The sequence below is a fragment of the Rhizopus microsporus genome (genome assembly GCF_002708625.1).
Source record: "Rhizopus microsporus ATCC 52813 unplaced genomic scaffold scaffold_29, whole genome shotgun sequence".
Classification (NCBI taxonomy): domain Eukaryota; kingdom Fungi; phylum Mucoromycota; class Mucoromycetes; order Mucorales; family Rhizopodaceae; genus Rhizopus; species Rhizopus microsporus.
In genome coordinates, this window is record NW_019671944.1 from 89,291 (window position 1) to 114,727 (window position 25,437).

Sequence of the window (25,437 nt, forward strand, 5' to 3'; positions counted from 1 at the left end):
TATTTGATGTATATTTCTATACTTGATCCTTGTTTTCAGCGGGCGGCAGATAAAGTCCATGAAGCTTAATGTAATCAATCACTGGATTTGGCAATAGATATTTGATAGACATGCCTCTTTTGACAAATAATCTATACATTCATAAAAAGATTAGGTTGTGTATATTACGTAATACGAGTGATGATATACCTGATCTTTGTTGAGCTGATATCATTATGAATTAACTGTTTAATAACAGTAACATTCATCTATAATAAAGAGAGTTAAGAAACATGTAAATACGCTCCAGTAATTATTTTACTCTATGCTGATAAAGGATGTCATGGGATAGTAAAAACCCATACACATCTGTGCCTGTCCTTTCAATGATCACACAGCCATATCGACCTACGATATGATGCAACTATAACCGATATTGCATAAATATCCCCTTTACACATGTATGTATTTCATCTTACGTCGTTAGTGGCCCAAACCCCTGGATGACCAAAAGAGGCAATCAGGTCACCACCAGCCAATAACATGATTCGTATCTCCTTTCTCTCTCCTAAATAATATGTATATGTCAATCTCTCTCTTTCTCTTTCTTTCTTTTTCTTTTTTTTAAGGCATGACTAAAGGGTTACCTGATCTTGTAGAGATACCATTACCCACTTTGTTTAATTCATGTTCAAAATGATCAAGTACAATAGCCGTTCTCTGGTAAGTTGTTTGGCGCGCTTCCCAAGAGTCAACCATTAACCAGTCTGAGGTTGTTTCAACAGCCAATTGACACATTTTAACACGATGTTCTGCCTTTGCTAAGCCTTCTTTCATATAGTAATCAGATACAGGGGAATAATATCCTGCTAGTAACTCAAACTCATCCCTCTCTTTGAAGTGATCTTGTGCCATTTCTACCATTGTTTAATCAACCTTGTGTAATGTCATCTAAGCAACTTACCAAACATTCTCAAGTGAAGATAGGTTATTGGAGAGAATGAACCACAAGCTACGAGAACAAGAGGAATCTTGCTGTCGTCTGTATATATGGGGGTAGGGGGTTAGACAAATGATAGGATGATATTTGATATAAACCTTTCATGACAGTAGGCAATAAATGCCGCGGGAATTCATAAGGTTTGTCAAATAAAAGAGGGGAAAGGTCATAAGTAGATACCCTTGTATTTGAATTCATGCTTTGTTATTTCAAGAGGAAAGAAATACATGTATATAAATTTTGTTTTTTGATTATCGCGCTGATAAGAAAGAGTCAGTCAGGGGTTGATTGGTTTCTGTGCTTGAAATTTATAGATGCCCCAGATGCTTAGTTTGTGAGAAAAAGAGAGGTACCCTTTGTTTAAATTGGTAGACTTGGAGAGAAAAAAACAATGAAAGGTATGTTACAAAGAATGACGTTTTGTTATTTCTAAATGGACAATTGATGGCGTGGTATAAACTCTTTTGTTGTAAACGAAAAATAATAAACTCTCTCTATCTTTAACCCTTTTGCCTGATCATTTTATTTTTCTTCTTCTCTTTATTTTAAAAAGAACGAATAAGTTAAAGATATATAAATACCATCTGGACTGGAGTGACCACATCCTCAATCCTCATTTTGTCAACAGTAGTATTGCTTAACGTGCCTAACCCAATTCCAGTTGACTTTGGTCGGACTTCGAATATGATGTGGTTTTCAGAACAAAAAGAAAACATGGAATCTGTCACCTTCTTGTTGTCAGCATGTTTTGCAGTAGAGCCGTTCGAATATATCAGGAGATAGACTCCCACTCGTATGCTTCTTTATCTTATCTCGTTGCTCACTTTAACGGAAACTGTGATGCTTTGCGGAACATATTGAGCATGGGACCATACACCATTGTGTTTATCCCTGCAGCTTTCATTTGCTTCTTAACAATGTTCGCTACTGAATTTAGATTGGATGGCCGAAGATTTCCGGGTTCCATCAAGTTGTCAGGAATAGTGAATGGTCCTCGGAGGGTTCATAGCGAAGATGTTCGGTCTTGGCTATGAAAGGCCATGTCGTTCGTACGAGGCACATTGATCCAAGGTCTAATCGTCCAAGCCTTTCTATCTTGGTTTGGGCTTCCTTTGGTTGTTGACCGTACAGTAACATACAAAGCACGGATTGATTGCTGGAGCTACTGTTATTTTCAAAAGTAAATTAAGTGTCTCTACGTTGTAAGGCGCCTATATCCAAGCGTGGATGGAACATTGTTGCAATACGAAGTAGCAGAAGCACCTTGCATTCATTATACAAATGTGTCTCTTCTTGAAGTGGCCTTTCTTTCATTAGCTTATTATCCATTGTGACCATTGCTTCAGCTGCCATAATATGAAAGTTTTCTTCGACATATGTCTTGTAGTTGATTAAGGGACAATGAGTCACTATGTTGAAAATAACAAAGTACTGCAACAATGTATCAAGACCCCAAGTGGACGTTCCTTGCTGAGAGGATAGTTGGACTTTACATTTCTTCTTGGCTGTTAACGTGTTTTAATAAGTTGTTGATTTGCTATTGATTCTTTGTCCTTGTGTATGATCCTGAAAACTGGTACAGTGGAGGGTCTCAGGACGTTTAAGTATTGGAGCGAATAATGTTGAAATCGCAGCACATTCTTGAGTTTGTACTTCCAACGGTTAGTGAGGAAATGTTGTTGTAGTGCACCAACTTGATTGATATATGATGTTTTGCGAAAAATTAATGAGGGATGGTTTTGCACACAAAATACGATGGAATGTGTTCAAGCTCCATAATAAACTTGCTGTGTTTATGATCAAATTTGGTAAACCCGCCAAGCATTTGGGGAATTTCTAACTTGGCGATTTCGAGCATTACGTAGGTATTAGTGGCTGACAAGATCTAGGCGTAAAAAGTAATCGTTCGCCAATAACGCTCAGCCTGGGGAAACTGACACGATAACAGCTTTTGTAAAACGAAGATGGACCGGTTCCAAAAGCCTATCCTTATACAACTAAAGACCCTCACACCCCTGTGTTTGACAGCGATGCTATGACTACATCACAGTATACGCTGACAGGAAGCCAAAAGAAACTCAAGTCAAGACTGTCATGATTGGGTACTATGGAAGATACAGTTGATACATTACATTCTTTTTATTAACAAGACTCACACATTTGCGAACAAGATTAGCAGTAAACCACACGTTGTTCTTGGCGTATATTGGAAAGAATAGATAGGGGCTGTTTCAACATAGTCACCGATTGGATCAAGCTGATTATGTCACAATTGAACTTTTCAACGGCAAAACACTACCAGATTAGGAATTGGATGGAGCAAATAGTCAAACGAAGAACGAATAATGTGATAGATACACTGCCCCTGACAGCGTCGTATTGGAGATATTTTTTTTTAAAAAAACCGTCTTAATATTCACGTTGCTAGCTTGAAAAGATATGAGAAAAAGAGAAGGCGGTATTTTATATGCAAATAAAGAACATCTATCACATCAGGAATCGGAGTGGAGCCAACACAGCCATTTTGGTCATGCATGTGACAAAATTGGTATCATAACAAGTTGCAAACTATTTTTGTGATTTAATGGAGTGTATTCACCGAGTAAAGCATATAGTATTTTATCCCTTCGTATTTGTATACTGTGGTTTAGAATATAAGTTATATTTTAGTTTGTTCATTGTCATCATTGTTATTGCTTTTGCTATGTATGGGAAGCAAGAGTATGCTCCCCTTATAACTGTAGCAAGGAGGCAGAGGTGATACAGGTTAATAACAATTGGACTAAGGGGGCTGAAATTTGTGAAATTTCATAAAAAACGCTTGTGCATTTATATTACTCTTTTTTTCTTTTCTTTCTATATTAAATTGATGATATTATCACTATAAAATATCAATGACAAATAGGCCTTCCATAAAGATCACTGCTGTTGCTCATGAACAGCAACAACAACAACAACAACAATCCAAGCTTCAAACAAGTGGCTCGTCTCACATTAGTCCCATTAGCCATCGTGGCAGGAATAGCAATAATAATAATAGCAGCAGCAGCAGCAGCAGCAGTAGTAGTAGTAACAGTAGGTGTAGTAACAGCAGCAGTAGTACTAGCAGTAGTATTAGCAACAGCAGTAGTAGTAGTAGTAACAGTAACAAGAGTACTAATACTGGCACTAATAATAACAATAATAAACCTTCCCATCTCAAGAAACTTTATAAGAGTAATAATAACAATAATAATAATGATAAAAAACCACAAAAGAGAGAGGAACAAATACATAGTGTAATATTAAAGACGCCTATTGCAAGAAGACCCTCTGTTTCTGCACCAACCACTCCCTTACAGAGAAGATATACTTCCTCAAAGACTAAACGAAACGAACGCAGAAAGGAGATATATGAAGTATTAAATGCCGAATTAGAACCAGTTCCAGACTTAGATAGCTCTTCATCCTCTTCTGATACAAGTCTTGCTAAAAAGAAAGCAAACAGAATATCAATGTTTATAAATGGCTCAAAGAGGTACTCATATCCCTTTACTCCTTTTATTTTTGTGGGACCTATACAGTTTTGAATTGACTCATTTAGTTCAAATTCTTACTATTTTTTAATATATAGACAAGACACATCTACTATACGAAAGCGTCATCATTCAAACAATGCGATTGATGGTAGAGTGTATGCTGGACCAATGTTTAGCAATTCTCCTGCACCAGATACATTACCTATACCCACCTTTTCATCATCACCTATTGTACCCATAGTTCAAGAACCTGTAAGCATATTATCGGCTTCAGCTTCTCCATCATTTTCGCTTCGAGAATTTGATGTTGATTTATCAGAAATACAGAGCAAGTTACGAGCTCTTTTAAAAATGTGAAGGTAGTACGTTTATATCCACTCACTCTTTCTTTATTCACGACTGTATATTTCTTCCCTTATCCGCTTTCTTTTCTTTTGTATATTATTTTCTTTGCTTTTGCTGTTCTTTCATTTTTTTTTTCTCAAAGGGGGAACGAACATCCAGTCATATGTTTATGGATGCCCCCCATTGTATATTTTAACAACCAATTACAGCAATTCTCAAGAAATGACTTTACATAATATAATGAAAAAAGAAAGTCTATTCATCTAATGTCCCTCCTTATGCCCATCTCCTTTCCCTTTCCCTTCTTTTGACACTCATTTTTCTTCTAAACAATAAATATAAAGACACAAGTTTTATTTTATAGCAAAACTGTTTTCATTCGACATGAGTTTTTTCAAAAGACTGACGTGTCTTTTTCTTTGTCGCCTCTGTTCAACATCCTCTTGTAGACTGTTGGATATCTCTTTGGCTCTTTTGATTATGTCAATTGGTATATTCGCCAATTTAGCTACATTCATCCTAATACATCCTTCATTACAAACGTTTTTTTTTCTTAAATATACTATCTTACCCGTAACTTTTCATGTTGACGCCTTGACGCAGTTTATATAAAAACACTATATTCGGAATATCATCTGTACGGATTGGTTAATATCCCTCCCTTACAATCCTTTATCATAAACTGTACCAGCTTGGTTCATTTCTTCGATATAGTCCATATAGTAATTATTTGCATGGTTTGGATATAAGGTAGCGAATTGGCTCATGGATGGATAATGCGTGACAAATAAGGTAATCGATTGTATCTGCTCTATAAAATATCGAAGTGTAGCATAGGCAATAGCCTGTCCGTCGTGCGTGCTCGTGCCTCTACCTAATTCGTCCAAAATGACCAAGGATCTTGACGTAGCATGCTTCATTATATCTGACGTCTCGTGCAGTTCAACCATGAAGGTGCTTTCACCCTTTATCATATTGTCAGAGGCGCCCATTCGGGTATAGATTGCATCTAGCATGCAAAGAGTAGCCGACTCTGCAGGCACATATAAGCCGATCTGGCCCATCATACAGATAAGGGCAACCTGGCGGATATAGGAGCTTTTGCCACCCATGTTTGGGCCTGTCAAAATCATGGTGGTCTGGGTATTTTCAAAATGAATGTCATTGGGCACATATGTGGTAAGTTTTTCGACAATAGGATGTCGACCATTCTTGACATGTATTGATTTCTCTTCTTTATACACAGGCTTAATATAAGCAGGCTGGCTGGATGCTACAGATAAAGACAAGAGGCAGTCAAGTTGAGCAAGACACGATACAACGTCTCGAAATGACTCATATTTTCCTGAAATATCTCTACAGGAATCAAAAAAAAAAGTGCGTTAATCACTTGTATGATATATATCCTTAAACATACGCAAGAAGATCTTTATAGGCTTGATCTACCAGTAGACCTAACCTTTCCCTGTGTTGCTCTCTTTCCTTTAATTGTTGAATGATATAACGTGAATGAAATCGGCTTACTGCTTTTGTACCGCTTATCTTTATCCAATCTGCTGGTACATACTTTGTCTTTGTATTGGCTACTTCCAATAGAAACTATACCTTATTAGTCTTTATAAACTAAGACATCTCTCGATATTACCTCAACTCCAGCCACTTCAACATAATGCAAATCACTCAAGCCTGTAGCAGCCTTCATCTCTTCAAGATGTTCGTGCAATAAGCTCTCCACAAACTTGATATTGTTCTTTTCTCGAGGAATATCTGGCCATCTTTTCTCTGATTTCAAAAACTTAGTTTTGTCAGAAGCATGTTGAGGATGAACCATCTCTTTATACTCTAAAATGTCTTCTCGAATAGTTGATAATGTATCAAACAATCTGTTCAGCATCTCGGATTGGAATCGAGGTTCTATATCATTATTGAAAAGCGTCGATACAGCTCCCAAAGCGTCCAATACGTGTACTAGCTCAGTTGGAGATGACTATATAGAAGGAATAAGAACCTCTTTTTGTCCAACGTGTAACTAATCCTTTACCCTCCCATAATGAATGCGGCAGACTCCCTTCTCTATATCGGGTAATTTCTTTAACAGTCCTACCAACTTGTTCTTCTTTGGATTATCTGTCATCATTAACTCTTCGATCGTATCCACTCGCTCATTCAATTTCCTGTTGACTGTTTAGTTCGTTTCACCCTGTAGCACCTCACTTTACTCACTTAACGTCAATCAGTGGACGACCCACCCATCTTTTAAGCAACCGTTGACCAAATTTTGTTTGCGTATGGTTCAAAACAGAAAAGAGAGAGCCTTCTTCTTTGTAGTTTGTACTGTTGCGGTACACTTCAAGGTTGACCAAGGTGTTGGCATTCAGTAGCATATGACTTCTAGACACAAAGTTTTTAATGTATTTACCAACGTGGAACATACTGGATAGCCCAAACTCTTTTAGGTAACGAATCAAGGCTGCAAGTGCTTTACTAATGAGGAAAGCTCATATTAAATGTTGTACTTGTATTGTAAACATGTCTTACATGATGATCCCAGGAAGTTCCATGACAGTCGATAGCACTTTAGCTCTCTCACTTTCGGAATAGAATTCCGAGACATATGTCATTGCCGCATTATAGTCTGTGCAAAAATTGTCACTTGACGGCATTTTTTCTATCCTCACCGCACCCTCGCCAACTGTGAAGTGACGAATCAGTTTTTGAGTAGGCACACTTATGATCTGAGGTACGAGGATTTCACTAGGCTCAATATGGATCAACCGTGTTTCGAGCTCGTTCCGCATAAAGGCATCGTCAAAGGTGTCATAGACAATATCACCTGTCGATGGATGAACGGCGACCATGCCGATATGTACAAGCTCATCAGCACCACTACCCCCTCGCTTTTCCTCAATTAGACACATCAAATAGCCTGAGCTATGGGTCATTACTGGCTCATACATTTCGTCTACCAGGGTTCCTTTTGTTACGACCTGAGTCAATTTGCGCTCAAACACTTGGTTTTTGTTGGATCCAATAGCCTTTAAGGCGGCTGTCTCGGTCTGTCTGACGATACCCACTTTATATCCTGCATCCACTAGTCTGTCTGTACTCAATTAGCTGTTCTGCTTCATATAGTTCATACTCACTTTTGAACATGCACCGATAATCTATGTACAGGTATACTTGCCACATAAAAGTTACGATCGACCATGTTTGCTATATGCAGTACTCTTGATGCAATCTATCAGTAAATTGGGATTAGTCTCATGCTTTTTCCACTTTACGTCGTTGTTTACTTTAGCATCCTCTCCAAAGAATCGAAACTTGTATCCTACTTCGATTAGGAGGAGGCAGTCAGGATATCGAGCCTTCAGTTCTGTCACTTGTACTTCAAGAGGGCTCAGCTTTTGCTGTGGCGGTTCACCGACTCGTTGACGTTTGTTTTGTCTCTTCTCTTCTATTGCGCCAAAACGCTCGACAAACTGCTCGTGTAGTCGCTTTCGGTCCTCTGTAGACATCTCGGTGGACTTCTCTGTCATGTTTACAACCTGAGCTTGGTTCTCTTTACTTGTTTCCTCCTGTCTTGGTTTCTTGAAAGGAAAATAGGAGCTTATAGTTGCCTGTCGCTTCATCGTCAATCTTGTTTAAAAAAAACAGAAAAAAAACACATCGCATTATTACTATTTTTTTATTCCCAGCCTTCATCGCCTGTAATTATGACTTTTTCTACATTATACACAGATGTCATTCCCATGTTCAAGTGAGAAGCAACATGACAGTGGAACAACCAAGTTCCTTCATTGTCAGGCACCATATCAGCTACTTCAAAACTGATTGGCGTAAGATCGACCACGTCAACGCGGTGACCATGATACAAGACAGAAGCACCATGCCAATGTGCCGTATGTGGATCCTCAGACGAGACCCCAAAGGAGACGACATACCAGCGCACAGTTGTACCCCATTCGAGTGTGAATGGCTTGTTGTTATTAAAAAGGTATCCGTTGATATGAAACATTTGCGTTGAATGCTTAAACATGGAATCTGTCCTTTGAAGCTTCTTGACATGATCCCAACTAAAACCGGCCAGTGCAGCTGATTCTTTAAAGTATCTCGATTCACTTTCATCTGTAATGGACATGAACGTAAATACTTCTCGATCGATTCCTTTGGGATGTTGAAACATGGCACCGGGCGATGGCCATTCAAGCATGCCCTTTTTGTAAATGACAACAAGTCCAAAGAGACCTGCATTCACATCCTTCACAGGATCTGATTTGGATGAATAGGCCCAGACAACAGAGGACTGATTAAGTGGAAATGAGTAATCAGCGGGTATATTCCATTCATAATTGTATCGTTCGCCTGTAGCCACAAACTGACCTGGTAGTCTGTGTCGAGAGTTTTTGGGTATTGTAGTGTGAGGAAATAGGCTGTGTGTGTATCTTGCACGGTTGAGAAATGTAATGCGTATCTTATCTCCTGCTTCTGCTCGAAGAATAGGTCCTAGTATGCCAAGTGAAGCGTCATGAGGAATGGGCACGGTGAATGTGTCATCAGTGTATTGACGGTAAAACGCCTTTTGATAAAGACTGCCGATTCGGGTATCTGTATGCAATAAAAATCGAGCTGATGTTTCTAGGGACTCATTGAGATAATTGTTCCAGTGTAAAGGGGTATAATCCCAAGTCTGTTCTTCTGCTGCGATATAAAACTGTCGTACTGTGCTAGTAAGATTGATTGGCTTTGCCAAACAGACCAAGCCAACCATGAGTAATAAAAGTAGCAATATTGTATTATACATTGTCATGGTAATAGAAATAGAAAAAGAGAGGTAAGGGAAAGGAGAGTTTAATTATTGAATGAAAAAAAAAAAAAGAAGAATGGGATGACTTTTTTTTTGGAAGCATTTATGACCCGCAAAACACTGGGCTTATTATCATTGTTCCATAAAGCCCTTTAATACATTTACTGCGAGCTGCCCTAGTTTGTCAATGGTATATCCGCCTTCTTGAACAAATAGAACAGGTCGATTCTTTGTTCCATTCGATGACTTGATCAGTGCACCGATTGCTTTATATGTATTTGGATCTTGAAAGCCCTTCATGCCACCAACGGGATCCTCATGCCACGTATCTAAGCCCAGCGAGACAATAACTATATCTGCATTGAATCGTACTACCTGTTCATCCTGAAGCGCACGATTTAAGGAATCCAAATAGATTGTATCTGTAGTTGATGTAGATAAAAGGGGAATATTCATGGTGTGTCCGAGACCTTGTCCTGAACCTGTCTCTTGAGCTGAACCAGTGAAATAAGGGTAATCAGGGTACCCATGAAGGGATATGTAGAATACGGTTGGATCATCATAAAATATCTCTTGAGTGCCATTACCGTGATGATAATCAATATCGACAATGAGAACTTTCTTCTTTCCATTGCTCTTGCTTGTGTTTTCGGTTCGATTGACATCATTATCGTCACTGTACATTTTTTTGATTTGGTTCATTTCTTCAAGAGTGTTGTTTTGTATAAAACGTGCAGCAACAGCAACATTATTGATATAGCAATAGCCAGCAGCTACCGAATCCGATGCATGATGTCCTGGTGGGCGACAAAGAGCATATATAGCAGGAGCTGAGGTAAGCAATAGCTGATGGACAGCTGTCAAGACGACTTGAGCAGAGGCATAAGCGGCTCTCCATGTATCTGTTATTGTTATTAGATGAAAATTCTTATAATCAATCGTTTACCTTTCATAAACATGACAGATAGGTCGCTAGTATAAAATCCTAGTTTTCCGCTTAGGCTCGTATTCGCTGTTTGCTTAACAACATCTCTATTGACTGTCCTTGTGATCGAAGCAAAGGTGTCAGCTACGCATGCATCGGGAGGATAACCAGCCTGTGTCCACTGGTGATAAATGTCTGTTAAAAACTGAATATAGTCTGATGAATGAACATCAAGGATTGGCTTTAAGGAATAATCATTGGCTTGAATGACTTCAAAATCCGATGGATACTGATCAATAACTTGTTTGATAGCCTCTAATCTTTTTGGACTTTCTAAAGGCTAGCGATGAGAAATGAGTTGAACAAAAAAGGAAATACTATACCAACGTAAGGTTTCCATTCACCACGTGTTAATTCCATAGGTGGATTATGCAGCAACTCATCCTCACAATAAACAACCTGCATATTTAGAAAAAACAAAGCGAAAGAAAAGGGGAGAAAACAAAGCGGGTTTTACAAAAATATTACTTGTACAACTTTATCCAAATGAACATTGGACGTCGATTTGTGATATACAAACAAACTTGTAAAAGTAACACACTAAGTAAACAGTCGCTGGCAAACAGCAGATGTGTCCATGCAACAATTACCTCGCTTATGAGAATAAGTCTCAAGTACTGCGTTGGTAGTAGGCCCTTGTATAAGAAGTGTCCAAATATGTAGCAGACTTCACCTTGTTGGCCATATGACGCAAAAAGTTGGCCAACAATATCATAGTCGACGTGATATTTAAGCATCTTTTCCTCTTGTTTTATTCTTGTGATATTTACTTCTAATCGCCAAACAATTTGAGCTTCTTTTGATGTTCTGAAATACTGAATATCTATTGAAAACACAACATTTTATAATATACAAGAAAACAGCTTAAGAAGTAATCAGTCAGTGGCTGGATACTATTGACTAAAGATATGGCAGTAGAACGGAATAGCGTTATCAAGAATGAATTGATCAGCTACAAAGAGACAAATTGATGCTTCTCTATAAATACTAATGGGATTCTAAATGTCTTTGTGCTTTTTGTGAAAACGACGTGTTTTTTTTTCATATTACGTGTAATCAACACTTTTATACGAAACAATAAAATAATAGCAACTTATGCAAATCAATCTTATCAAATGTTGTCAATTTATTTATATCTTCATTATAGGTATCTAAAATAAGTGATTTTTGACCTAATTACCTTTTTCTGTAGTGTCTCCTTTCTTGTAGATAAAAATAAACACTTGAAATAACCTTGATGCGTCCAGTTCTTTCTTTATTTCAACGGCCAAAATAGAATAATTGGCTGGGAAGAACTGCTATGTATTCGAGGGTTTTGCAAAAGTTTCACTTTCCTCTTTTGTATTGTTTAAGCTGGTTTTAAATAAAGCCGAATGGCTGGCTCGTCAGTTGCCCCCCTTTACTAGAAATTATTCGTTATGCGAGTATTCCTTATCCAGGGTTCTGTTGTAACTTTTTATTACACGACGCAAATAACCGCAGAGATAACTCCCATGTCCATATATAATTCTTGAAAACCTCCCCTATGAAAGCAATAGCAAACACGTAAAGGGAAGAAATAAGTGAAACCACCAAGAAAAACTAATGAAATTAATTAACCCATTTAAGAAATTTTGTCCACGACGGGTACATGGTGGGAATTGATAAGGGTGTACTGTGACTGACCCTCATCGCACAATATGGCACGTATAATCCGTCATTGTCAAGATCAGCATATTAAAAGGAACGATAAAGAATCTATTGCGGCTTCAGACATTGAAAGATTATGTTGTATACCAAGGAAAAGTAGCAGTGAACTTTGAAAAGAAGGAGATAAGATGAGGAATGATCTAGGCTCCTCGGCAAATAGTCAGCTTAATATTATTTGTATACAGCGACTGTATTCCGCGTGGGATACTGGCAGCCATAGAATGAAATTTTACATTTGATTTGTCATCCCCCATGGGGATTTGAATAAACACGACTTTTATCTTTGTCTTCAAACCATACAACTTTGATTCTATAAGCACTTGTATATCTAAGGATTCTTTACGAATGCGTAGTTGCTTCAAATCTAGCGTGAATGGGATACGTGTTGCACATTTATCATCTGACTTAAAGCGTGGTAATAAGATAAAGCAACAATTTATTTATAATGCTTGTATGTACTTAGGGAAAAGAAAAAGAGAAAAGAATAATCCATAGGTCACACATAAATACATAAAGAAAAGCGAGAGAATATTCACAACTGCCATTAGAGACAGATAACAAGGGGAAGAGGGGATATTGGACTCATATAAGTTAGCTATACATAGTGTTTTTGGGAAGAAGATGAAGTGAATAGACAATTAGGATTGTATGAGGAATCAGAAGGGATCATGCTTGGTCGACTGGAGAGATTTGCTGAAGTACGACGAAGATAAGCTTGCTACATATAGAAGAGAAAATTAATTCAATTGGAGTAACAAACATGATGAACAACTTACAACAACTTTGCACTCACAGTTACCATGCGTGAGCAGTAAATTGCGCAAATATATGCTTTCCTCACGAAGCCTAGCAACTTGCTCTTGAAGCTCTCTGTTTCTTTTTTCGGATATCTCTGATTTCTCTTCGAGTTCTTGGACCCATCTTTTTTTCTTTTGTCTGCATCTGTAAGCAGCTTGCCTATTCTTTTCTAATAATTGTTTACGTTCTTCATTAATATCAGTCTTCTTTGGAGTAAGTGGAGGAGGTGATTTAGCTTGTGTGGGAGGAGTGGGAGGAGTATTTGGTGCATAGCTTTTCATAGGAGACAAATCAGTCATGGTTGGACTAGGCGGTGCAATCAATATGCCTTGCTTTGGATCTTGGAATGGGGTTTGCGTGTTCATGTAGAAATTTGAAGCTGTTGAGAAATTCCAGTCGTGTGCTGTAGTAGAATCCATTAGGAATCTTGTAGGAGTCAAGACAGTATAGTTGCTATCTAAGGTGTTAAAGTCCATCAGCAAATAAGAAGAACAACTCGTGGTGTCTCTGTTATTTAATCAGCTACCTTTAAACATCAAAAACAGAAGAAAGAGAAAAAGAAAAGAAAATATCAAATCGTTATTTTATTTTATAGTAAAACTGATTAAAAAATCAAGGTTATTTTAAAAATGGAAACTCAACAGTTTTATGCGAGTAGTTTCATGATGACATTAGGCATTAACTTAAATTGCTGTATAACACCCATAATTAGATTCTTTTTTTCTTCTATTTCAGATCATTATCTTTAATAGAAAAAGATCAATCAGAGACACAGCAACCATTCTGTAAGAAACCTCATTGCGAGACATTATAATTAGATCAAATGGGGCTCGAACTATAATCAATTACACTCAGTCTAACTTTAATTGGCGAAGAAGTATATGGAATATAACCTTACCTCTATCTTGCCATTTAATATTGTTTTATTGTATTACATTGCTCTAGTTCTGTGCATCCTTCTAATTCGGTTACTTCTCCCGTTGTTTGAAAAAATAAAAATAAAAAGTACAAGTTAAATTGATAGATTAATCCCCTAATGAAGTGATCGACCCAACCGTGTTCGCTCATGGGGGATGTTGTTATCTAATTGACGTGATCGTCATCAATGGTACATAAGTCGCCCATAGCTTAAAGCTCAGACGAACCAAGCCAGTGGTAACTTTTACTTTTAGGGGTATTTGATTGGTTTGAAAAGAAGAAAACAGAAAAATAGCAAGAAAAGGAAATAGGCAGAATTTCATGAATGTATTGCTAATCCCTTTTACTTCTTCCGATTTGTTATTCCATGTGACGTGAGAGATCGTTCCTATAGCAACCTTGATTGATACCTGTTTGAACAGCAATTATATCATTAAAACTCTTACAAAATAAATGTCTGTCATTTTTAGCTACCAAATAAAGTTCGTTACTATGATATAATTATGAGTCAATTAAATGTTGTACGCACACACATACAGTACTTACGGTCTCAAATGGTGGCTTTAAACAATCCAAATAGCGGATTGCGATTTACCTTTCATAAACCAAGAGCTCTCTGCAAAATACCAATCAGCGCACTCAAAAAATTCAACTGGCGGTTTTATAAAAGCCAAATAGCGGGTTTATTTAGTCAATTGGTGTTTCTTTTAGATTCTAGACTTTTAACTTTTAGCATGAGCAACAAAATTCACTTTTTAATGAAAAACAGTTGAGGAGAAATTACCACAGAGGATGTTGATGAAGCTATGGATTACATCGTTGATGAAGAAAATGAATATAGTTTGAAAAACTTAACCAATTTGACGAATTAAGGAGCTTCATCCTACCCCTATTGAGCCTGGCCCTGAAGATGAAAACTTAGAAAACAGAATAACAGTCGTTATTTTAAGAGTCGAAAAAGTGAGGGCTGAAAACATACGTGCAGACAATAGCTACAAAAACTATACGGAAGACCAAAAGACATTGTTTTTATATAATTTGAAGATAAAGACTGGCTGGTACTTCTGAACGGACTACTCAAACCTGGGCTAAAAAACTAAAAACTGAAATTGGATGGAGCATTTGCGAAAAGCAGACAGGTATGGTTGATCACCCTCGCAGCCAGCTTCAAGAGGAACAAAAATGCCACATTATTAAATTGTATGACGAAAAGTCTTATGTAACAACTGACGAGGCTGTCGAAAGTTTAACTAAAGCACTTGAAAGCTTTAGCTTGAAGAGAAGCACAGTCAACAACTCTATTTTATATGAATGTAATCTCTCAATGAAGAAGCTCTCTCGCCAGCTCGTAGCTCGAAATGATGCAGCACAAATTGACATCAGATATGAGTGGGTTTTGAAATGGACAACCACAGATATAGACTATATGCGAAATTGCATTTTCACTGATGAGTCTGCGTTTGATATCAACATGAGACCAACTTATGATAGATCGATCCGTAATACGCCCGCTGTTACGAAGACTCCTCTTACCAAAGCTAGCATTAGCTTATTTTCTGGTGCATGAAGTGTTGGCCCTTTATTTTTAATCAGCATGCTGATAGCAGTATTGGCAAAAGCGCCCGGAATAACATGCTTCAAGATAAGTTTACTATCTTCTGTGAGCTTTCGGTTTCCATTACTTTTGTCAGCTTCAGGATTGCACTGGATAGGTCTTATGAGATAATTTATGGCTGTCCAGTTGGTAGATGCTTCTCCAATTCAAAAATCTACAAATATAAGTGCATTAGAAAGCCGTTTTGAAGTTCATAAATTATATTACCTGGGTGTTGAAGTTTCTTATAATCTTCAGTGTAGAAGCTCTCTTTGAAATAAGTGCGTTTAGGCGTCATCGTCAGTAAATGAACATCTCTCTGAAACTTAAAGCTCCTTAATTCTCGTACAAGTGCATCGACTTCTGTTTGATACATGATGGATTTGTTTCGTATGTTGGTAGCAAATTCATCACGCTTTCACCTTCTATTTTTTTGTTGAAGTAGCGACATAACGGTGCCGATGGGCGTTTTATTTTACAAGTAATCTTAATCTTCACCATCTTCAATCCCGGCAGTACATACATATTGTGAGCAAATTTCATACTGTAACTTCTACAAAGGATAATAGCTTTATAGATTATAAAAAAAGAGCTGAATACAGCATCTTTATGTCCTTTGGCAAGTGAACGCAATGTAATTTCTGTTCCATCAAGTCACACATCTCAATTTTTCTGCATTTTTACATCAACTTTTAATGCAAGTAGCTTATTAGGGGACTAGCTTCAACATGAATTTGGCGTATCCAGAACACTGTAGGCGATCATTGGCCATCGAAAAAAATGCAGTTGATAAATGACATAATATAGTTCGGTAGCAGGCGGGAAATAGGACATAAAAAAAATAGAAACTATAGTACAAGCTTGCGTCTCTTTACTGTAATGTCTGAAAGAACGTTCTTAAGCGCCGATCACTCATAGTGCGACCAAACTGCTTGTACAACACTTGCCATATGATGACTCGTAAGCAGTTCAGCCTTCTTATAGTGACAGATGATTTATCTCCAATAGTCACGTCTTCCGGTACCATACTTACTTCAACAGTTGTAAGATTTACATCGACTTTAATATCAAACGTAGACTATGCTGTAAGCATTACACATGGTCGCTTTCGATAAACCATATTATTAGCTGCGATAATATGCACCGACTTCCGTTTATGCCTGAAGCTGTAAAAGGTCGATTGTTGTTCCTTATGCATACGCTTCCACTACTATTGAACCTAGAGAGGGTTTTTAGCATAAACTTCCTAAAGAGTTACCCTGATTCGAACAGACGGTTGATCTTTTTTTTTTTCTGTGCTCATTTGTATCATTAAATAAATATTTAATCAATGAAATGAACAATAATAAGTTTTAAAAAAAATGTACAAGAACATGTTTACATAGACTTTTCTCTCTTAAGCCAAAGCTGTTTTGTCAATCCAAGTCAATAAAAATATGCATACAGCGAACATGCCTCCTGCATCTTTTGGATTTCCGAATAAATGATCAACAAAACGAACAGAAACAGATACGTCCATCTGACCAAGAATAGTAAAGGTTCCTTGTATACAACCAGCGTACTTCTTGCAGCTTATGATCAACAAGATAAAGAGGGGCAGGCACATCTTTCTAACCAGAACAGTCAAATGTGCTTATTCCCAATACTAAACTGCCACGACAGTAGTATCTACATGAATCTGTTTAATATAAAAGAAGGGCAATATTTTATGCAAAAAAAAAAAAGAGGACACAACAGTTTTTTGGATTTATATTTTTTTTACTCAAATGCAAATCAAGATTGTTATTCTTACTATCTGTGCTTCTCTTGCCGCTATTGGCTTTGCTTCTCCTGCTTCTCAAAACCCGGATTCTCTTATTCCTGGCAGCAACCTCGCTTCTGACACTAATGGTACAGGTCTTCTTGTTCCTGGTGCTAATGATTCTGGTGACACAGAAGTAATTCAAAAGCGAAGGCCCTTTAGAAGACCCTCTAGAAGGCCCTATAGAAGACCAAGACCAGCACCAGCACCAACAGCTCCAACAGGCCCAAAAGCACCAGAAGGTCCAGCAGGTCCAACAGAGCCAGCTCCACCATCTTAAATAAGTTTATAATGTCAGTATAATAAAACTTCAATAAACTTGATCATAGCCTTACGCTCCATATATCTTTTTTTTTTCTATACGTCATTAATATATTATAAAGATAGATGCACTCTATTTTAGATCTTGCTATGCATGTCAATATGCTAACCGATACTGATGTCCACTGCACATGCATCACATACACTGACTTAGCGCGTCAGCTGCTGCAAAAGCATTTAGGAATACAAAAAAGATGATCAAAGCATGGCCCCGAACGGATCACAGCTTCTGCGAATGCGTTCAATGCAAAGAATGCCGATAAATATGAAAAGATTGACATTCATGCTGTCGTATTTATCCTTCCTTGCAAGTTAAAAATTGTGAAGATTGTTCCGTTATACTTATCGCAGCCAGTCTACACTTTATCGCATACATTTGTAAATAATTAATGCTGTCAGTATATTGTCTTTGGATTGAATAAATAGGTACAAGAGTCTCGTTGGCGTTCTATCTCTTTCTTCTTTGCCCTTAACTCAAGTTTAAAAGTGTATGAATAACTTCTAAATATTACACAAGAAGTCATTTGTTCAACCATTACGAGACAACAATTGTTCTATAGTGCAAAGAAGTGCTATCTTGTCGATATTCTATATGCTTCGATAATTGAAAAGTCAAAGACTGAATTTGTTCAACAATTGAACAATTTATTCACATCATTTTACGAAAAGAAATGACTTTTTCATTATTAGCCAAATATTATTATTTTTATTTTTAGTCTTAAACCATTTAATTAATCTTGAGCTTTGCAAATTCTTCAGCTGCCTTTAGTGCATCAGGTAATCCATCAATGTTATCTCCTGAACCTTGAGCAGCGTCATCTTTACCACCCTTCTTGCCTCCAATCTTTTCGCATACTATATTAGCCCATTCAGAAGCTTTGAGACCCTTTTCGATAAACACTTTGCCCACAATACAGTTGTGTGCAACGCGACCGCTATCTCTATCGGCACTAAACACATAAACAGCCTTATCTTTTAGACTGGTCTTGGCATAGTTAATAGCACCACTCAAAGCCTTGGAGTTATTGCCAACGTGCAATTCAGCAATATAATAAGGAGCATCAGGATTTTCTTCAAAGTACTTTTTGACTTTTTCTGTAGCTTCTTTCACTTGTTCTGCCTTGCGTACTTTTTCAGCGTTATCAAAGGCTTTCTTGATTTGAGCAAAGCGTTCACGGAAGGCTGCCTTGGAGACTGAAGAAATGACGGCAATATCTAATTCCTTTGAAACAACCTTGAGCTCAGCTTCTAATTGTGAACCACTTAATTTTTCTAATCTATCCAACTTGGTCACAAAGGTATCTGCTTCACGTTGTGCCTGGACAGCGGCTTCACCCGTAAGAGCAACAATACGACGGATACCCTTGGCAATACCAGATTCTTCGATAATCACAAAGTGTTTGATATCACCTGTTTTAGCAACATGAGTACCACCACAGAACTCGACACTGGATGTTTTCCATCTAGGGTTAGACACGTCTTGTACAATTTCGTCAATATCAAAACCAATAGACACAACGCGAACGGGATCTGGGTAAGTTTCACCAAATACGGCTCTTAAACCGTGGATGGCCTTGGCAACAGCCAATGGAACTTCCTGGGAATACACTTGCTGATTCTTGGCAATAAATTCGTTACAAATGTTTTCGACCTGTTCTAATTGTTTCACGTTAACAGGTGATTTATAAGAAAAGTCAAATCTGAACTTTTCAGGTGCAACCAGTGAACCCTTTTGATCAATGTCTTCACTAAGCACTTCACGGAGTGCAAAGTTCAAGATGTGTGTAGCTGTGTGGTTGTGTCTTAGGGGTGATCGACGATCTTCGTCATAGGACACTTCGACATCCTCATCAACAGATAATTGACCATATTTGAGATGACCTACATGAAGGACATAGCCACCGTAGAGTTGGCAGTCCTCGACAACGAATTCAGTATTGCCATCCAAGGTAATGATGGAACCAATATCGTACTCTTGTCCACCTGATTCAGCATAAAAGTTTGTCTTGTCGAGCAAGAGACCAAAGTTGCGTTCATCGGGGATTTCGCTTGTATTCTTGAGGAACTTGTGATCAAAGAAGATGGCCTTCACTTTGGCTTGAATGTTTCCTCGTGAATATTTGGCACTATCATCTGTCTTGGGAACACTGCTGTCATTATCCAAAGCACCTAAATCATGGACATCCAAGGCAACAGTGTCTTGACCAAGGGCACCACCTCTAGCCTTACGAGACTTGTTCTTGGCAGCTTCCTGAGCAGCCTCAAACTGAGCCTCGTTTACTTGCAATCCATTTTCTTCTGCCATGATGCGAGTTAAATCGACAGGGAAGCCATAGGTATCGTATAAACGCCAGACATCGTCACCAGACATCACGTTGGATCCAGACTCTTTCGTCTTGTTCATGTATGCTTCGAATAATTTTTCACCACGATCCAATGTCTTTGCGAAGGCAGCTTCTTCTTCATCAAGGATAGCCTTGATGTCGTTGGCCTTCTTGGCCAATTCAGGGTAACCTTCATGCATTTGAGCAATCAAGGTATCGACCAAAGAAGAAAAGAAGGAACCGATGGGGGCATTAAAGTACTTGCGAACATATCTAGCACCACGACGGAGAATACGTCTCAAGACGTAACCACGACCTTCATTACTGGGCACACCGCCATCAGCGATGGCAAAGGTCAAAGTTCTGATATGATCGGCAACCACACGGTAAGCAGTGTCAATACCGTCGACATCTTCGTCGCCCAATTTGCCTGTATAAGATCTAACACCTGTGAATTCCTTGATTCTATCAAACATGGGTGTGAAGACATCTGTATCATAGTTGGAGTATTTGTTTTGAAGAATAGAGACGAGACGTTCCAAACCAAGACCGGTATCAATGTGTTGATTGGGTAAAGGACGAAGAGTGCCGTCGGCTTCTCTGTTGAACTGCATAAACACAAGGTTCCAAATTTCGATCACATTAGGATCATCCATATTGACTAAACTGGCAGCATCACGGTTACCAATACGGTCAAAGTGAAGCTCAGAGCATGGACCACAAGGACCAGTTTCACCCATTTCTAAATTGAAAGCATGTGTTATCAGCTTGTTTTTTTATTGGAATAAATACACATCTAAGCTTACCCCAAAAGTTATCCTTGACATTACCGGGAATCAGACGCTTTTCGTCAACACCAAGATCCAACCATAGCTGCTTAGCTTCCAAGTCAGCAGGAAGACCCATCTTTTCATCACCACCAAAGTAAGTGACATATAAGCGATCCTCAGGGAGACTGATAACCTTGGTCAAAAATTCCCAGGCAAGTTTGGTGGCTTCTTTCTATTTAATAATTGATAAATATTTTTTTTTGTATATATCTTTATGTTTGTTATTCACCTTAAAATAATCACCAAACGACCAATTACCGAGCATTTCGAAAAAGGTGTGATGGTAGGTGTCTTTACCAACATCATCTAAATCGTTGTGCTTACCACCTTTTGTATAAATCATGTTATTCTATTGTTGACAGTGTCTGTTTAGATAATTTACCTGCACGAATACATTTTTGTGAGTTACAGGCGCGTTTGACGTTGGCCAAGGGTGAATTAGGATCGAGTGTTCCCAAGAACATGGGTTTAAACTAAATAATAAGTATATATTTATATATATTTATATATATATATCTTACCTGGTTCATACCAGCATTAGCAAACAAGAGAGTAGGGTCGTCATGAGGAATGGTAGAAGAAGAAGGCACAAACGTATGTCCGTTCTCTTCAAAGAACTTGATAAAGGTCGAACGTACTTTATTCACTGGCCACTCTTGTTCAGTCATTGTAATAAAGAAGAAAAAAAAGGAGAAAGAGAGACCTGAAAATGTCAAAAAAAATTTACTTTTTGAACAGAACCAATCACTTTGATGACCGGGAAATAAACGTCACTTGTACACCTATTATCCGCAGTCGATCCCTTTGTTCTTTTGATATTGAAAAGGATGAGTCATGTTGAAAAGTAGACTTGTTTTATAAACAATCGTTAGTTGCCCCATCCTTGTCTTTCATAAGAATCAATCAATGCCGCACTCATCAACATTTACAATTCATTGTCAGCACAGTCTTTCTTTTTTTATTATCTGTCAATCATAGACAAGATACTTTGTCTATTTTATTCTCTATAGTGTTTGCAACACTATTATTAACAATGTTAACAGATTATGGACAAATATTGCTGACAGCATTTTCATTTAGCGTAAATATTTTGAATATCCCTCTGATTTTGTATTTTTTATGAAAGAAATAAGATCTCTTATGAGCCCTTTATGTTATGGCTGCTGATAAGGCATGTTACAGTTTTTTCTAAAAGTAATATCGCGTAATACAAAAAACTATAATGCCTTTCTTTCCGCTTTCCATATTATACCAACGTTGAAGCAACTACAAGCAAAACTCTTTGCTGCCAAGGCTGAAATAGCTCGATTCCAGCAGCAAAACCCTTATCTCCGTGAGCGTCTAGCTCAGTTTTCCCTCTGCCGCTGAAGAGTAAAAGCAGCGAAAAGCTTTTAAGTTGTGGAGTAATTACAACAATAGTGGTTGCAGACATGTATGAAGTTTAATGCCTTCTTCCAACATTGCCTTCTGTCGAGAATGTAATGTCAGTCTTTACAAGAATCTCACTGCTGCATTTCCTACTGCACACAAGACTTACATGTACAACCCTGTCATTAATACCCTAAAGAGCTTCTTTTCGAGGAAGAGCTTTGTGGAGAATATCAAAAAATGAACAACAAGAAGTGCTTCTACTTATTCTCTCCGTGATGTTTACGATGGCCGTGTATGGAATGAATTCAAGCTCAACGTTGGTGATGCTCTTTCTTTCGTGAAGGAGTCAGTTTACAATCTCATGTTGACTACGAATGTTGACCGGTTCCAACCATACAAAGGTACGCAGTGTCCCGTTGGCATCATGTGTTTGACAATTCAAAACATTCCTCGTGAAGCGCAAAATTTGAGGAACAATATCATCCTGGTCGAGTCTATTCAAAAGAATAGAAATAAAAGTTAAGCAGACATGATAAATACGGTTGAATTGTACGGTCGCACGAAAATAGTTGATGGGTATCGTGAACCGTTTGGTAATCACAAGGATGGGATCCATACGACGTCGGTTCCTCCTTCACTCAAAACTATACATCCTGATGTTTGGCCTGTGTCTTTGACACGTAATGATGGACCTAAGCTTGTCATCGGAACCCAAGCGTCGAATGCATTGGTCATGTCAAGCATTCTTTTGGACCATAAACTGCTTCCACCTGTTGGTAGTATCACGATCAACTTTAATCTGATAGTAAGTGATTCGTTTGCCTCTGATTTGGGAATGAAAAAATATAATGTAGTACAAGGAAATTCTGACACTTGAAGGACAGTAGCAGGAGATCAAAAATATATAAAAATTAAGCCATTCCCTCTTTCTCTCCTTCCTCTCTCACTGCAGTTATACGGAAAAAACCGAATTATATCATTTCATCCAATTTCCAAGTATGAAATAGCCAAATGTAACTAAATGTATTTTACTAATAAAATTAAAAGAATTAGCAATGGTAGCAAGCATTCATGTAACACATGTGTTATTTTAAGATTTGAAAGATCTGCTGCATGTATTCAGTTAATGACACAATCTACAGTACATTTAAAGATATATAGTTCAAAATATATAGCAAGAGTAAAGTGGGATGATATCCTTTCTCTTATTGATCTTGTTCAGTTACATGTACAAAAAGTACTAGTGTCATCATATAATTCGTTAAAAAGAAACTAAAGAAAACAAGTTACAGGAGGGGGAAGGCAGATGACCAACATTTGTCTCCTTCAGTCTATAACCCTTAAAGATTGTTTATGCTAAAAGTCATTTGAACATATTCTTTGTAGGATCTGAAGACCGGAAAGGAAATAATTAAGTAACGTATCTCTGCTCTGGACAATATGGCTTGAGATTAACTTGCCTTTATTAAAATAAAACAAATACAAATAGTATTAAGGCCAAAGCAAACATAACACATTGAGATCGTCGTTCAACCAAAATATTTAAAGTGAAAGACAAGATTGGTATCTCAACTGTATTACTTACAGATAATCACTACACTTAATGTACTAGTGACTTAGGAGCATTTACTTTAGGAAAGGCTTCATTGATAGCCGATGTTTCAGCTTGATAGCAATTAATCATAAGGTATATTTCATTCATTATAGTCAATACAGAGATCAATGGTCTAGTAATTTTGCTGATGACGATAGTATGAATTACGTACCTGTGACAGCCAACCTATCTACCATTTAGTAAGAGAAAGAGGGGTTTACATACCATAATCATCTGAATTCACTGTTTCATCATAGTTACCATGAGCTAAGCAGGCGTTGCTTAGGAATATTCCATAGAGAATTCTTCACTCCGGCTGATTTGCCGTGTGCCATGCTTTTTTTTGCTCAAGGGATGTCGGAGTGTTTATTTTGGAAAACAGGGCAGCTTCCATAATGCGTGATTTACATAAACAAACAAAGATATATTCTTTTTTTTTATTCAAACATAAATAAATTAAGCTTAAACATGTCCTTGTCTATTAGACGATGTGATTTTATAATTGGGAGTAGGACAGTTATAGAATGTTATAGGGTGATCTTTTTGTTCCTTTTCTTTCTTGTGATTCGTAGTTGAGGATGTCAAGATGGCTATATATACATATAATATTGTCAATTAAGAAACAATGAGTCCACAAGATATCAGTACTATACCTTCTTTCATTGCTTGTTCTCCTCCTGACAATATACCAGAAGGCAGCTTACCATCGATAGACACCGACTTCAATTGATCGACGAGGTCAGGATTTGTCTTCAAGACTTGATAGGCTCTAGACATTCTACCAATAGCAAGAACTTTTCTTCTAATGACTTGTCTACGATCCAAAACGAATTGATTATTAGCTTCCATCAACATTATGTAAATATTAAAGAGAAAAGAGAAAAGAGTAAAAAGGTGGTGTTTATATAAATATTGCGAATTCACTGCATAGAATTAAATTGTTGATCGTGCATAAATCAATTCCAGTTGACTCAAGTCGGACTCCAGATGTAGTACTAACTCTTCGAGCCGCGCTTTATTTATTCGAAATAGTACAAATACAAACATCATACTTCTTTATCCTTTTCTAATCTGTGCACTGGGGATGCTGTTATGGAGCATACCACATATAATAGAAATGTTAATACAGAATTTGACTTATCGCCCAAGCAGTTAGAACTGCTCTACCAACAAGTTCGCAATTCACTTTCGAACCGAGTAGGTTGAGAACAAAGAGGGTGAACTCATAGCAATTCCCGCAGCAATGCTTTCAGACTTGGAGGGAGATCACCATGTCTACAATGGAGAAGAAGCTCAAACGCTACATTATGAAGATGATGAATGGATAATACTTGAAACAATTAATAAGTTCCTTTATCCCACTCATGAAAAAAAAAAAAAACTAAGTTGATGCTTTTCCATGCCACTCAGCAGCGCTATACACTCTTTCCGGAAAGTAAATTCGCCTGTGATCGAAAATAAATATACCCATTGGTGAGAATAAAATTCATGCTGTGCGAAATGTAAATTCGTCGTCGTCAAGAATATTTTCGTAGTATCAGCCTTGACATCCATGGAGATACTGTA

General features: G+C 37.6%; 11 protein-coding genes across 11 annotated transcripts; 4 read left to right on the forward strand and 7 right to left on the reverse strand.

Moving 5' to 3' along the window:
- Nucleotides 1–16: 16 nt before the first annotated feature.
- Nucleotides 17–1,507, reverse strand: RHIMIDRAFT_231585 (Nucleotidylyl transferase; the record flags this gene model as incomplete). Its single annotated transcript, XM_023607700.1, has 7 exons — nucleotides 1,078–1,507; nucleotides 944–1,021; nucleotides 627–896; nucleotides 459–547; nucleotides 302–403; nucleotides 190–248; nucleotides 17–131 (listed from the first exon to the last, which is right to left on the reverse strand). The coding sequence occupies exons 1-7, from the start codon at nucleotides 1,175–1,177 to the stop codon at nucleotides 17–19; spliced, it is 813 nt and encodes a 270-aa protein (XP_023461566.1). The 5' UTR covers nucleotides 1,178–1,507.
- Nucleotides 1,508–3,873: 2,366 nt separating this feature from the next.
- Nucleotides 3,874–4,548, forward strand: RHIMIDRAFT_248247 (uncharacterized protein; the record flags this gene model as incomplete). The annotated part of the gene is made up of 1 exon (XM_023610492.1): nucleotides 3,874–4,548. The coding sequence occupies one exon, from the start codon at nucleotides 3,874–3,876 to the stop codon at nucleotides 4,546–4,548; it is 675 nt and encodes a 224-aa protein (XP_023461567.1).
- Nucleotides 4,549–5,195: 647 nt separating this feature from the next.
- Nucleotides 5,196–8,357, reverse strand: RHIMIDRAFT_208757 (uncharacterized protein; the record flags this gene model as incomplete). The annotated part of the gene is made up of 10 exons (XM_023607084.1): nucleotides 5,196–5,361; nucleotides 5,414–5,477; nucleotides 5,531–6,198; nucleotides 6,260–6,441; nucleotides 6,488–6,829; nucleotides 6,884–7,016; nucleotides 7,066–7,326; nucleotides 7,381–7,938; nucleotides 7,986–8,080; nucleotides 8,136–8,357. 10 exons carry the CDS (start codon nucleotides 8,355–8,357, stop codon nucleotides 5,196–5,198), a joined length of 2,691 nt encoding a protein of 896 aa, XP_023461568.1.
- Nucleotides 8,358–8,527: 170 nt separating this feature from the next.
- RHIMIDRAFT_242212 (Cupredoxin) lies at nucleotides 8,528–9,610 on the reverse strand (the record flags this gene model as incomplete). The annotated part of the gene is made up of 1 exon (XM_023609733.1): nucleotides 8,528–9,610. One exon carries the CDS (start codon nucleotides 9,608–9,610, stop codon nucleotides 8,528–8,530), a length of 1,083 nt encoding a protein of 360 aa, XP_023461569.1.
- Nucleotides 9,611–9,778: 168 nt separating this feature from the next.
- On the reverse strand, nucleotides 9,779–11,036 carry RHIMIDRAFT_242213 (Arginase/deacetylase; the record flags this gene model as incomplete). Its single annotated transcript, XM_023609734.1, has 3 exons — nucleotides 9,779–10,548; nucleotides 10,593–10,904; nucleotides 10,955–11,036. 3 exons carry the CDS (start codon nucleotides 11,034–11,036, stop codon nucleotides 9,779–9,781), a joined length of 1,164 nt encoding a protein of 387 aa, XP_023461570.1.
- A 1,699-nt stretch (nucleotides 11,037–12,735) lies between these two features.
- Nucleotides 12,736–13,642, reverse strand: RHIMIDRAFT_271136 (uncharacterized protein). The gene is made up of 2 exons (XM_023612231.1): nucleotides 13,097–13,642; nucleotides 12,736–13,038 (listed from the first exon to the last, which is right to left on the reverse strand). Exons 1-2 carry the CDS (start codon nucleotides 13,592–13,594, stop codon nucleotides 12,916–12,918), a joined length of 621 nt encoding a protein of 206 aa, XP_023461571.1. The 5' UTR covers nucleotides 13,595–13,642; the 3' UTR covers nucleotides 12,736–12,915.
- A 1,535-nt stretch (nucleotides 13,643–15,177) lies between these two features.
- Nucleotides 15,178–15,603, forward strand: RHIMIDRAFT_242215 (uncharacterized protein; the record flags this gene model as incomplete). Its single annotated transcript, XM_023609735.1, has 1 exon — nucleotides 15,178–15,603. The coding sequence occupies one exon, from the start codon at nucleotides 15,178–15,180 to the stop codon at nucleotides 15,601–15,603; it is 426 nt and encodes a 141-aa protein (XP_023461572.1).
- Nucleotides 15,604–17,361: 1,758 nt separating this feature from the next.
- On the forward strand, nucleotides 17,362–17,876 carry RHIMIDRAFT_271139 (uncharacterized protein). The gene has a single exon (XM_023612232.1). The coding sequence runs from the start codon at nucleotides 17,397–17,399 to the stop codon at nucleotides 17,709–17,711; it is 315 nt and encodes a 104-aa protein (XP_023461573.1). The 5' UTR covers nucleotides 17,362–17,396; the 3' UTR covers nucleotides 17,712–17,876.
- Nucleotides 17,877–18,012: 136 nt separating this feature from the next.
- On the reverse strand, nucleotides 18,013–21,955 carry RHIMIDRAFT_220335 (alanyl-tRNA synthetase). The gene is made up of 5 exons (XM_023607407.1): nucleotides 21,428–21,955; nucleotides 21,289–21,379; nucleotides 21,136–21,233; nucleotides 20,883–21,078; nucleotides 18,013–20,818 (listed from the first exon to the last, which is right to left on the reverse strand). Exons 1-5 carry the CDS (start codon nucleotides 21,572–21,574, stop codon nucleotides 18,480–18,482), a joined length of 2,871 nt encoding a protein of 956 aa, XP_023461574.1. The 5' UTR covers nucleotides 21,575–21,955; the 3' UTR covers nucleotides 18,013–18,479.
- A 183-nt stretch (nucleotides 21,956–22,138) lies between these two features.
- RHIMIDRAFT_295599 (uncharacterized protein) lies at nucleotides 22,139–23,164 on the forward strand (the record flags this gene model as incomplete). Its single annotated transcript, XM_023614199.1, has 4 exons — nucleotides 22,139–22,445; nucleotides 22,527–22,795; nucleotides 22,847–23,082; nucleotides 23,132–23,164. The coding sequence occupies exons 1-4, from the start codon at nucleotides 22,351–22,353 to the stop codon at nucleotides 23,162–23,164; spliced, it is 633 nt and encodes a 210-aa protein (XP_023461575.1). The 5' UTR covers nucleotides 22,139–22,350.
- A 1,169-nt stretch (nucleotides 23,165–24,333) lies between these two features.
- Nucleotides 24,334–24,726, reverse strand: RHIMIDRAFT_248254 (uncharacterized protein; the record flags this gene model as incomplete). The annotated part of the gene is made up of 2 exons (XM_023610493.1): nucleotides 24,334–24,461; nucleotides 24,525–24,726. The coding sequence occupies 2 exons, from the start codon at nucleotides 24,724–24,726 to the stop codon at nucleotides 24,334–24,336; spliced, it is 330 nt and encodes a 109-aa protein (XP_023461576.1).
- Between the last annotated feature and the right edge of the window lie 711 nt (nucleotides 24,727–25,437).